This window comes from Leuresthes tenuis, unplaced genomic scaffold (assembly GCF_036924035.1).
Source record: "Leuresthes tenuis unplaced genomic scaffold, fLeuTen1.0.hap1 SCAF_9, whole genome shotgun sequence".
NCBI lineage: Eukaryota > Metazoa > Chordata > Actinopteri > Atheriniformes > Atherinopsidae > Leuresthes > Leuresthes tenuis.
In genome coordinates, this window is record NW_027325363.1 from 18,843,080 (window position 1) to 18,855,935 (window position 12,856).

Here is a 12,856-nt window from a genome sequence, read left to right on the forward strand (position 1 = left end):
TGTTTAAGCACAGCTTTTAATCTGGTATATTTTGTATATGGCCTTAGTACTTGTGATATACAATATAATTGTAGATTTCATCTCTTATTTAGCACCGAACATGGTGGAACACACAATGAAAGGCTTTTACAGGCTGCATTTTGTTACGTATGTTAAGTTTTCTGCTCTTAGACGTTAATAAGTTAAGGTCTTTGATGTCATGCTGCTAAAGATACTCTTGCTCGCATAACGTCTGTGATTTGTTCACACACGCTGTCCTTCACAGAGTGTATTAATGGCAGTTATGGTCACGGCTGTGCTCAGCAGTGCCAGTGTCAGAGCGAAGCCCACTGTGACCATGTGAGTGGAGCCTGCATGTGCTCCCCTGGATTTACTGGAACTTTCTGTGAAAAAAGTAAGTCAATTTAGTATTTTCTCTCGTTCTGTGAAATCTGAAGCTGCTCCATCTTGTCGGTTATGTTTGAGGTCACTGAACCCCATTTGAATCTTTCACATCTCTAAAATGTTATTGGCTTCTTTTTTCTTTTACTTTTTGTATATACACACACACGAACGTGAAAGAATGATTCAGTGACCATTGGTTTCTTTTTAACAAATTCAGATGAGTGAGAAGGTTAATCTGTGCATTTATGAGGGTACATGTGTGAATATGTTCAAAGTCTTATTATTTTTGTTTTTTTTACTTCTCACTTATAAAACTGTGTTCATATATACCTGTAAGCAAAGTAAAGACATGGAAACTGGGAACTTTTCTCATTACAGAAATCCATTGATCCTTTTTCACACCTTGCCTACAGATGAAGATAAAGTACTTGACTTTGATGATCTTTAGGCCATTCTGTGGGGTTTACGCTCCTTTTTCACGTGATAATATAGTTTTGCTCATGTTTTCTTACAACTAACAGCTCAGGTCACCCAGGATTAACACTCACTATTACCGATCCCCTGCTTTACTCATTACTAAGTCCAAACTGTTCACTGATCAACTTCATTGTCCATCAATCCATTTTCTATTAGTCCAATTCAGAGTCGCAGGGGGCTGGAGCCTATCCATGCTGCCTGTGGTGAGAGGTGATGTGCACCCTGGACAGGTCGCCAGTCCATCGCAGGGTCACACAGAGACAAACCAGCATGCATTCACACACTCTTTCCTATGGTCAGCATCATAGGAAATGATGGGAGCATCTACCAAAAGCTTAGTCTTCCCAAAAAAAAGGATGGGTGGTTATTATTTGTGCCAAAAACAAAGACCTTCCCTACAGATATAAATGAAAGATGAAAAAGCCAGCATCTGTGATGGTATGAGAGTATGTCAGTGAACACGGCATGGATGACTTGCATATGTGTGTAGGATGATGCTCATGTTGGAATTTTGGAGAGACATATGCTTCCATCAAGGTTAGGTCTTTCCCGGAAGAGGTCCGTGTTTATTTCTGCGGGATATCAGACCTCACAGAGGGTGTGTTTGACAGACCTGCCTGCAGACCAGATATGTTTCCTGCTGTAAACGTGTGGTGCACTGTGACTAGGGGAGTCAGACAATGAAGACCAAATACTGTAAAGCAGCTGAGGTATTTGATTCAGCAAAAATAGACTGGAAAAAGTCAGAAATTTGTATCCTCAGTTCCTACATGGCTAGAAAAGTGTAATTAAAAGAAGATGTGATGTAACACAATAGTGAACATGCCTCTCTCACAACTTTTTTTTCCTTGAGTATGTGTTGCTGGTGTCAAATTTAGAATTTGACTATATTTTTTTAAACACAGTTAAGCTGGTCTGTGATATAAATCCACGGACAATATTTGTTGGATTTGTATGATAAATGATAAATGAATACATTTTAAACCTCAGTCCCACTTAAGCTGATACTGCTCCTCAGTGCGATCATTGCTACAGTTAAACTCTTGATACACTAGAGGGAGCTGCAGGACATTTTTCTGATTTTCTCATTTCTGCCACAAAGTCAATGGATCTTCATACGGATTCAGTGAATCACCACATTGGTTGTGTAATGTTATGAGTGAAACCTTTTTGAAACCACGCAAATCCCAAGATGTAATTTATATTAGTCATTCTGGGATAGATGGAGTGTGTCTTTGCAGCCATCCTGCCATAGCAAAGCCTTCATGTAACTATTCATCTCTTCATTATGACGTTTGTCCAGAACTGCAACAGTCCAAGAGCTTTACCAATGTAATAGATTTGTTCTTGATTATAGTCCTTTGACTTGAAGTGTCCTTCTGTTATTACAGGCTTTAAGATTTACTGTGAGTTCACTACCAGGCCTAGAAATTCATACCACCTCCGTAGTACACAGGGCATTGTAAATCAGGGCCAAGTCACACTAGAACAGAGCTTCACATCCTTAGTCATAACAGTGTAATGGCCTCACATATAGTCGTCACTCTGATTGGACGCTGCTGTGGAAATGGGGCAATCGGTCTGACCAGATTTCATTTTCTGAAGGCTCGTTCCCCTTAAACCGAGGTGTCCAGTTTCTCAGTCTTCTACTGGGCCTCTTCCTTCAGGGGAGTCAGAAAGAGGCCTGCACCGTGAGAAGGTCCAGATCTCTTTATTTCGTCTGTTTCTCAGAATTGATATAGAAAGCAATGCCTTGACTGCAGTGCTTGCTACTACTGTACGTGGACAATTCTCATACACACGTGGCTTAACGCTTACATGTCATTATTCATAGAAATAACTGTTTCCACAGGACTCAGATGCTTCATTACTATGCCAATGGCATTGTTGTGGTGCTGGCACTGATGCTAAACTTTTTTTCAGTTATTACTGGAGGAAAGAGGCCTTTGTGCTGACATGGGTCCAGCACACCACTTCTTCAATTAACGGGGATCATGCTGGTTTGCGTCTTTGATGTTTGCTTCAAAACAGTTCATTTGGTTGCAATAGAAAGGACTCTGGTTTGACTAGCATTGAACATCCGCATTATTGTTGGGCAAACTGGGTTGTTTAGTTGTTATAAAGACCCTGAGTGGCACCAGGAAGTTCTATTCTATGTTCTGTCTATACACTTTATTTCTGTGGTGCGCTCTCCCCGGCTGTGTGGTCCCTGGACCAACTTTATGGGCTGACAGCAGTGGCTCTTACACAACCGGGGATCTGGAAATAATCCTGCTGTCTTAAAGAGCTCATTTAGTCTAAAGATGGAGCCTTTCAGTGATGGCACAGTGTGCGTGTTTGTGAGTGTGGTGGTCTGCTCAATTCTTTGTGCCCTACGTTTACAATGAGTCTGGTTTACAAACAGCAGCAGACAATGTGCTTATATCAGATGACAGATTGCTGCTCTCTGGTTGATATGGAAACCAGTTACCCCATGCTGTCATGTACAAATAACATACAGTTATGTGGAAAAAGGACCTCTTTGAATCCTGATTTTTTTACACATCAGGACATGATTAAAATCTGGTCCTTAACAGGTCTTACAGCTAGGTCATTATAACCTATATAAGACATGTTATACCTTATAGCAGTGTGTGAAAACTAACAACATGCTTCCATAAGAATTAAGTTACCCGCTGCTAATCAAATTGTCTCTAAAAAGAACATGGCAGCACAGCTTAGGTATGCGAAGATGCATCTGAACGAACCACAAGACTTCTGGAACAAAGTGGACACGTGTGGCCATAATTTACAGTGAAAACCAAACACAGCATATCAGCACAAACACCTCATACCAACCGTCAAGCAAGGTGGACTACGGCTGATGATTTGAGCACTCTTTCGGACACCTTGCAGTCACACACCTTGAACTCCTCTGTTATTCAAAGTATTCTAGAGTCAAATGGGAAATCTGACAGATAAAGTGCAGACCTCAAACTGAGTGAAATACTGTGATTAATTGAGCTGTGCATAAAGAAATTTAATCAAATTCAATTAACTCAAGCAATTATGTAAAGAGGAGGGGGCCACAATCCCTCCACAACAATGCAATGAATGTTTTTGTGAGGTTATTTCTGCTAAAGGTGGTTCAACAAGCTACTGAATAATGGGATGTACATATTTTTCACACATTTTGGCTTAGCTTTGATTTGATGAAGATTGTATTTACCTAATTTAAGAGCAAGGACCGGTAAGGACCGGTAAGGACCAGATGAGTTTTGTTGTTGTTGTTGTTCACTGGCACATAAAACAACCAAAAAAAGGTGTGCTTTCTTTTGCACATGGCTGTATTATGGTTTGCAAAATGTCTGAAGATTTAGCATAGAGGTTGTCCTCTATAGTAATGTTTGCTTATAATATTCCAGCTTTACAGATGTGTTGAGCCACCGTTCAATTGGTAGGTAAATTACATATTAGAGCGACGTTCTTCTCCTGCAGGCCAGCTTGTTGCCATGGTGTCAGGAAGCGCTATCATAACAATAAACAACAGACAATAAACCAGGGACAGTGCCACCACTGAGTTAATGTACAGCTGTATTAGGATGACAGCATCCTCAGTGGGCTAGCTTTAATAGCACTGCAGTCTAACCACTACAGAGGCAAGCAAAGACGTCATGCTGTCAGCGTGGGAACACACTGATGGGCATGCCAGAAACTGCTGAGCAGCAAAGATATTTTTCCCATTTTGAGGCCATGAGGCAGAAAGGAAGGAGTACACAGCATCATCATTTGGAAGAGAAGGAGGAGACTATGATGCACTAACTGTAAAGGAACACCCTTTGACATTTAGGATGTAATTAGGAGTATTTAAACGAGAAACTGCGCTGTGTTGAGATATCTCGGACACATTTTAAGCCCTCTCCATGCTCAGATTCTGCAACGGAAAACAGCAAAGAGTACTTGAAGAGTCATTCAGTCAGCTAAGCTTTGGCACACACGAGCTGTGTTTCTATAAATAAAGTTGGAGAAGTTTTTGTTTTGCAAAGTATAGCTACTGCGCTTGAGTTAGCCTGTGATATCCAGAGTGACAAATTGAGTGATCAAAAACTAGGCTGTGAATAAACACAGTCATTATTTCCTGCCCTGGTGAAGTCATGCTTACAGATAATATTTACATCCCAGTAGTGGAAAGGCTCATTCATCCCACAGTCTCTGGCTAGCTTCTTCTGCAGAAGAGGCACTATGTTTACCAAACTCAGTGAGTGTCACTTAACTATACTCAAGCTTAAACTGTGTTTTAAAGCTCTCCCTGAGAATGGGAAACAGACCCTTACACTGACATCGCCTTGCATCAGCAGCAACTGTGTAGGTGTGTACGTGTGTGTCTGTGGAGCACAGTAACCAGGCTTTGTTATGCTGTGTGTTGGTGGGGCCTGTGGACACAGCAGGTGCTCTATTTACCGGCTCTTTGTGCCCCCTCTACCCCCAAAAGGGAACGGCCTCCGAGCCTCCATAAACTTTGATGTGGCCCAGATCCACCACACATGTGTGGGACAGGAGCTCACTTAACGAACGCAGACGCTCTGCGGCAGCCGCAGCGTGATACTGCAATTTGATATTGGTATTTTTGGGAGGGTGGCAGCACAGAGAGGGAAAGTAGGAGGAGGAGAGTGAGAGGTGGGGACGGGAAGAGAAAGAACGACATGAAAAGGTTGGCATCCAAACCTTTTCCTCTCCTCTTTTGTGAAGCTGCCAGTTCTAACCAGTCGGATGTTTTATCTCGGCCCTCAGAGTGCCCGGACGGCTTTTACGGTCTTGACTGTGGCCAGATGTGCGAGTGCAGGAACGGTGCCCGCTGCCACCACATCACAGGAGCCTGCTTATGCACCGCCGGCTGGGCAGGACCACACTGCATTCTGGGTAATGGAAGCCACATCATTAAAACAGGGTGTGAGGGAGGCCCTCACTGCGGCCCATCACGACATCCTCTCCTTAAACACAACTAAGATGTGTTTGTGAACAATTATCTCTATAATCAGACAGTGCCAATGACTTTTTTTAGGGATGCGTAGGGGAGGAGAAAGGAGGGAGGACAAGAGTGCCCTCTGGCACATAGGGTTTAATTGAGGTCTATTCTGGATAAATGCACCCACATGTATGTAGCGATCAACATCAGGCAAAAGGAGAACATTGCTTGGAAGAGTCTTTTAGTAGCTAACCAATCAGTGTTCTCATGCTAAAGTTTCTTGAGGATTTCATGCCTTTGTTTTAATGAAGCCAGTGAAATGCCCACTAAAGTTCTTAGTCTGTCATTCCGCAGCCTTATTCAAGACTTTCCTCATGCCACAGCCATTTTGTGGTTCCAACTACCAGAGCCAGAGTCAGCAGAAAGCCACCAGCATGACTTAATGGCCCATCTCTGTCATTAGCGCATTTTCCTCTTAGACTCCAAATGTCATGTCGAACTTTGATCATTAATGAGAAGTTTGCAATATGTGTCCTAAAAACCATGATGTCTAAAAATATCATTTAAGCCCACTGCTCTCATACATTTGCAGTAGAGGTCGGTGCAGTCTAATAGTGCAATAGAAGCTATTACTGACTGTGTTGTGTCAACGTTTTGTTAAGTTATCATGCCTCTGTGTGTTTGTCATGTGGGCAGAATGCCCAGAGGGTCATTTTGGAGAGCAGTGCAGTCATATCTGCATGTGTCAGAATGGAGGCAGGTGTGACCACGTCACCGGGCGATGCAGCTGCACGGCCGGATGGACTGGAGTCAGCTGCCAGCTGCGTGAGTAGTTCGTTAGATCAGAAGCTAAACACTTAACGTGATAAAGTACCCGGTTTACTAATTTTATTGCTGTGTTTGAGAGCTTTCATGCTTTTAGAGACATGCCTGGTTTATTATTAAGACTTTTGAAACTTGTGATTTAACTCTTCACAGGACTTTTTTTAGATTATGTGTTGCAGTTTAAAACAAGTGTCTTAAATGCTGACTGGGGGTCATATGGCATAGAAATGGACTTTTGAAATCCTACAAAATTCCTAATTAAAGAGAACCTGTAATTGCCGTTTCCTGGTTTGTCTTTATAATATTGACCAGTTATGTTTGAGCGTGTTTGTCATGTTTTGGAGAGCAAAAAGAGGCTAAACAAATTGGCCACATTGCAAATCTTAAAACCGTTGAATTCTGCAACTTTGCCTCCAGTTTACACATATTCTGTCATACTTTTATAAGCCATTTATTTCATTAACTCAACATACTCTGTCATGTATGTGTGTGTGTGTGCAGCCTGTCCTCCAGGACGTTATGGGGAACATTGTTACGGCCAGTGTCTTTGTCAAACTGGTTTTTGTAATAGCGTGAGTGGCCACTGCTCCTGCCCACCGGGATGGACTGGGGCTGCTTGTGAATTTGGTGAGTTCTACTATAAGAACTATGGATTACACTGTAAGGAAGTCCTCCATTTAAAAAAAAAAGAAAAAGATGTTCTTCTGATTTTGTCCAGATGTTTTAAGAATTCAGCATCTTTGTGAAACTTTTCCATTTCTGAGATAAGTCATTTTTTTCAAGTGAATTCCTTTCACTCCTTCCTAGAGTGTGAAGAAGGACTTTATGGAGAGAACTGCACCCAAACTTGTGGATGTGCCAATGACGGGAGATGTGACCGAGTGACAGGGAAGTGTGTGTGTCTGCCTGGTTGGATTGGAGAGCTCTGTCAGTCAGGTGACTTCTTAAAGTTGACTTCACAACTGTTGTATTAAAACATATTGACAGAAAAAAAAAAGACACGAGGATGTGTGCATTAGCCTCTCCTCTCGCATCTTGCACTTGTTCCAATGCTCGTGAAGCAACAGTCAAAATTGTAATACGTTTTTCTCTTTCCTCGACTCTGATGTATGCTGACCACGAATGTGTTTTGTCTGAAGCCTGTTCTGAGGGATTCTTTGGGAAGGGCTGCGAGCAGAAGTGCGACTGTGTCCACAGCTCAAGTTGCCACCATGTGACGGGCCACTGTGAGTGTGAGCCAGGCTGGAGAGGAGCCAGGTGTGACAAATGTGAGTGCATTAAGAAGCTGGAAGATTTCAACTGAATGGAAGTAGCAGGACGGAACATTAGGGTAAACTGACTGCATGTTCCTGCTTGTGTGTTTCAACTGTCAGCCTGCCTCCCCGGGTTCTTCGGTGCTTCCTGTGCCCAGCAGTGCCAATGCCAGACTGGGGTGTCCTGTCACCATGAGACTGGGAGCTGCGGTTGCCCAGCTGGACTCACAGGGCCTGGCTGCGAGAAAAGTAAGAACACAAAGAAAAAGTATACGTCAGTAAGGCAAATTTTGTTTTAATGGCAAAGTGAGTAGTAGTGGTTTTCTGTCTTTATACTGCCTAAAATTCCCTTTTCTTCTTTAATGTTGCTGTGAAAGACTAGAGTTTATGAGTTTTTGCTGCATTCTAGCAAACACACTCCTCTCCTGCAGGAGACCCTTACTATCACAGGACTGTATTAGAATGTTTCATTATTTACATCATACCCTGTAGGGCTGTATACCACCAGCTTCACCAATCAGCCCTTCTCTGCTCCTCCCACCCCTCTCACAGCCTCAGCTCCCTTCCTCTCCTCACACACTCCCCAGACATCTGATAAATGTTACACACCAGTTGCCAAGTAAAACAGAAGGCATTGTTTTTGTCTCCTCGGCGGCGGATAAGGGCTTTTGGAAGGCAGACATGCATAATGACAGCACCGTAATTGCCTCTTTAGTCTGGAGTCCTTTCTTATCTGTCCCCCACGCTGCCTGCTGCTGCCTGACTGAGTCGCTGAGTGCTGTGGTCTCACCCACAAACATGTTTGGTTCACAGATTCATCTTGGTCGCTATGACTGATTGTCCAGGGACTTCATTCATTATTGTGAGGAGTGTATACGTATGGATGCAGAGAGAGTGTGTGAAAGAATGTCCCTCTGTGTCCGCCTGGCTTTGGGCACTAGGGAAAGTTGTTGGGAGTGTTGGTTTTGTTACCCGTCAAATGCTGAATGTCCCAGTATGTTTGTGGAATTATCTGAGAGAGGAAAGGGAAATGGCATGCGTCTTTGTTCCCACAAGCTGCCAAATGTGTGCACGGTTAAGGCCTTATCTGCAAAACTATGCATAGAGGTACATTGTGATAATTCAACACACTGTTGGAGTTCCACTCAACTACACTTAACTATTTTTTCAGTGATATTTGGAATTTAGCAAATAAATACGGGCAGAAACTGAAAGATATCACCTCTGCAGTTAAGTCTCAAGGATTTCTTTTCCCTCGAAATCAAATGCTTTGATGGCTTTTTGCTGATACATACATGATGCTGCATGATTCTGATTGTGTCATCCTAGCCTGTCCCGCTGGCATGTTTGGACAAAACTGCAGCCAGCTGTGTCAATGTTCTGGAGTACAAGAGCAGTGCCATCCTGTGACGGGCGAATGCAGCTGCTTACCTGGTTATTACGGGCCACGATGTGAGCTTCGTAAGTTTTCTGTAAATTAAGATGTTGCAGGATATTACAAGACTTGTGCTAATATATATATATGTTATTAAACAGTGAGTTTCATTGAAATAATCAGCTGGGTACATAGATACACATTTGGCCTGCTTTGGAAATGTCCATGAATGCCAAAAAATGAATGTGAAAACATTAGTTCGCTTTTGTTTAGCCTGCATTTTAGATCCACTGAACCTGCTTGCTCTATTTTTCAATTACAGTAAATCCAATCTTTGAAGCTGTATCAAACATCCAGACTACTTAACAGCAAAACATTTGTCAAAACCAGCTTTTTAAGTTGAGAATTTTAGCCAAGATTAAGCACCGTCTCTTTCCTAAAGATTTTGAAAAAAGTCATTTTTGCCATCGTTTCAGTTCTGCTGGGTTTTTGTTATTCCTTGTGTGCTGGTACAAATGAGTCATCTCTATGCATGTGGTAAAATGTAGCTGCTCATCATTTACCAAGAACAAGAAAGGGTGATCACCAAAGAGTGGCCAACTCTACCCGTGGCTTCCTGTTCATTATAGGATAGATTTTAAGATTTAATTGCGGGTTTTCAAGGCTTTTACAAGTCTGACTTCTCCCTCTGTGGAATACTTTTACATTGTCATAGATCATTTAGAACAATGAGGTTCACCAAAACTAGATGCTGTTAGATGTTCCAAGATCTAAACACAAACATAGAGGTTATCGTGCCTTTGCAGCGGCTGCTCCTAATCTGTGGAACTTTATAAACTTTTAAGAAGCTATTCAAAATCCATCTCTTCTTCTTGGTACTTGTCTCGAGTAAAACTTCCCACCTTGATCTTATCCGTAAGATATTATTGTGTCTTTACAGAATGCTTTTTACTACTTTTTGTCCTTATTTGATCACCCATTGTGTTATACTGGATGATTGCTTTTTTGTGTACTTGCTGTTCAGCAGCACTTTGGTGCAACTCTTGTTTTGAAAGCGCTTTATAGATAAAACTGACATTCTCATTGACCAAATGCCTCTTATTCTCCTTTTCCCTCCTCTTCTCTCGCTGCGGTTTCCAGGATGTCGAGCAGGTACTTTTGGACCCAACTGCAAATCCAGGTGCACCTGCATCAATGGTGGTCGTTGTGACTTCAGAACTGGGACTTGTTACTGTCCTCCTGGTTATATTGGAGCTGACTGCAGCTCAAGTAAGTTGAATCCTTTTGAACCTCTTTGTCCTTTCGAATAAGAATTCTTCTATTTTGTGAATTTCCAAATGAAATTAGCTCCCTTGTTGTATTGAAGAATTCACTATGGAGGTAATCCACAAGGGTATGAAAGAACAATATGTATCTCTATAATCTTTGTATTTTTGGGTGAGTGACAGCATTCGTATATGTGCAGGATGTCCAAGTGGGTTCTATGGGAAAGACTGTGCAAAGATGTGCTCCTGTGGGGCAGGAGGGCAGTGCCACCTAGTAACTGGGAGGTGTATTTGTGGCCCTGGTAAGATGGGGCGGTCCTGCCAACAAGGTTTGTCTGAACTGATTTAATTTGATATTTGTTGGATTAATCAGAACATTTTCAGAAGTTAAGGGGAGTGGGGAAATGTGGGAAAATGAGTACAAAAGCACAGAGATTATCTTAATACTAAATAGGGATGCTAACTTAGAGTTGATAAAATGAGTGCTTACTGGCAAATTTTAAATCAAGTGACAGTGTTTAACGAAGAAGAAATGACTATCTACTAAATCACAAGAGACACTCTGAGCAAAAGCATATCACAGATTTCAATCCAGGCTTCTATTCAGCCTTTTATCTTTTACCAGTCTCATGAGTAAACAAAGAGTCACCACTGACTCTGACATGCATCATTTGGAGCCATTGGCTCTAATGAGTTCTTTAGAAACAAGAGACCTAACAGAGAGTGAGAAACATCCACTAAAAGGAGGGTGTAGTTTTCAACTTTTTTCTCTGTATATTTAAGGAACAAATTCTCCATTTCCGTAGAGTATAGCCTCTGATGATCACAGGGCTTTTATTCCCGGGAAACAGAGGCAGAGCCGAGTTTTCTTAATCTCTCCTTTTATCAGCAATTCAGTTGGATTGCAAACGGGGGATTTCCAGTATAACTTGAACTAAATGTTCTCCTCCTCAATCTCCTGCATGTACTTGAACATGCCACCTCTTAAATTCCTCTTGTTGAATGTTTACAGAAACCTATAAGTAGCTCATTCTCTGTGTTCCGTGTCGCTGGATTTGGCAAGCAAGCAAATAAATAAACAGGAAAATCAAAGATGTCTTGCTTATTGTTTTCCCAATTCTAAATTACCCAGAGAAGCATGATTATTCTTTTATATCAGCGCCAAATTAGACTACTTTGCCATCTCTTTAATGAACTGTTGCTTAAATAAACATTAATGTGGTTAGTGCAGTGTTGTATTTGTATGTGTGTCTGCAGCTTTTGTCTTATCAGGACTTTTTTTTGATTGTTTCTCCAGCTTGTCCAAAAGGGCGCTACGGCCTGCAGTGTAGAATCACATGCCGCTGTCAGAACGGGGCTTTGTGTGACCCCACCGATGGGTCCTGCAAGTGTGGGCTGGGCTGGACTGGACCCCTCTGTGACACAGGTACTCCAAAACTTCCAAATAGAATACTTTGACATTTTACTTTCAAAGTGCATACAGTTGCATGTCGAATGCATACTGTCAACATACTAGTCTTGAAATTTGAAATAAAAATAAAAACTCAAACCATTTGGATCTTGTCTGTGCACTTCCAGCAGCTCAAACCCGTGCACAATCTGTTGAGAGACAGCATGACATTAATAAAAGATCAATTGTATGCTGCACTGAGCATACTGTGCACATTGTGGGTCAGATTGTCAAGAAAAGCATGTTTGCTTTGCAGTGAAACTGAAAACTGAAGCAGGATTCTTGCAGTGCTCAAAGTAAAACAAGATCCTTAAAAGCAGTAACAAACATCATAACTGGTGAAGAAAACAAATTTTCTTAGATTTCAGAGTTCAATTTTGTTATTTTTGTGACTGCATTTGCACATTTGGAAATGAAAATGGGCTTAAATGCTTTTATTTGGGATGCACAAGGTCCGACAGCCCTTATGTTCCACTTCGGCTATTTGGAAGAGCCAGCACCAAACAATCCTGACTACTTGCAGAGTGGGGACTGCACTTAACATGCACTTTGAGGAACAGATTAAATGAGAAGCTAGCAAACTGAGGAGAAATCAGTACAAAGTTAAGTTACCTGCTGCGGGACAGATGAGCTAGCCCAGGGCTGCTAACCTCAGCTAGCCCAGGTTCTAGTAGTGTGAACTCTCAGGTAGTTTATGAGCTGACCGGAGGCTTGCTCACTGCAAAAGCCAAGAACACTGGGCGAGATAGGCCTGAGGACCAGGCGAGAGAGTTTCCAGTGGGCTTGCAAGGCTTGCTGTCTGCTATGACTCTTTTCTGTCAGGTTCGAAGATTTATGACAGAATTTTGTATTTAATCTTATTTTTTTTCTTCTTTTTCTGAC

At 42.0% G+C, this 12,856-nt stretch overlaps 1 protein-coding gene across 1 annotated transcript in view; it reads left to right on the plus strand.

Annotated features, from left to right (window-relative positions):
- The window catches only part of egfem1 (EGF-like and EMI domain containing 1), a 59,441-nt gene that overhangs the window by 43,806 nt on the left and 2,779 nt on the right, over positions 1 to 12,856 (plus strand). Inside the window, exons 23-33 of the mRNA XM_072392680.1 lie at positions 266 to 394; positions 5,632 to 5,760; positions 6,503 to 6,631; positions 7,133 to 7,258; positions 7,439 to 7,567; positions 7,771 to 7,899; positions 8,005 to 8,133; positions 9,214 to 9,345; positions 10,400 to 10,528; positions 10,725 to 10,853; positions 11,822 to 11,950. Of these exons, the coding sequence (XP_072248781.1) occupies positions 266 to 394; positions 5,632 to 5,760; positions 6,503 to 6,631; positions 7,133 to 7,258; positions 7,439 to 7,567; positions 7,771 to 7,899; positions 8,005 to 8,133; positions 9,214 to 9,345; positions 10,400 to 10,528; positions 10,725 to 10,853; positions 11,822 to 11,950 (1,419 nt within the window). The remainder of the gene's footprint in view (positions 1 to 265; positions 395 to 5,631; positions 5,761 to 6,502; positions 6,632 to 7,132; positions 7,259 to 7,438; positions 7,568 to 7,770; positions 7,900 to 8,004; positions 8,134 to 9,213; positions 9,346 to 10,399; positions 10,529 to 10,724; positions 10,854 to 11,821; positions 11,951 to 12,856) is intronic.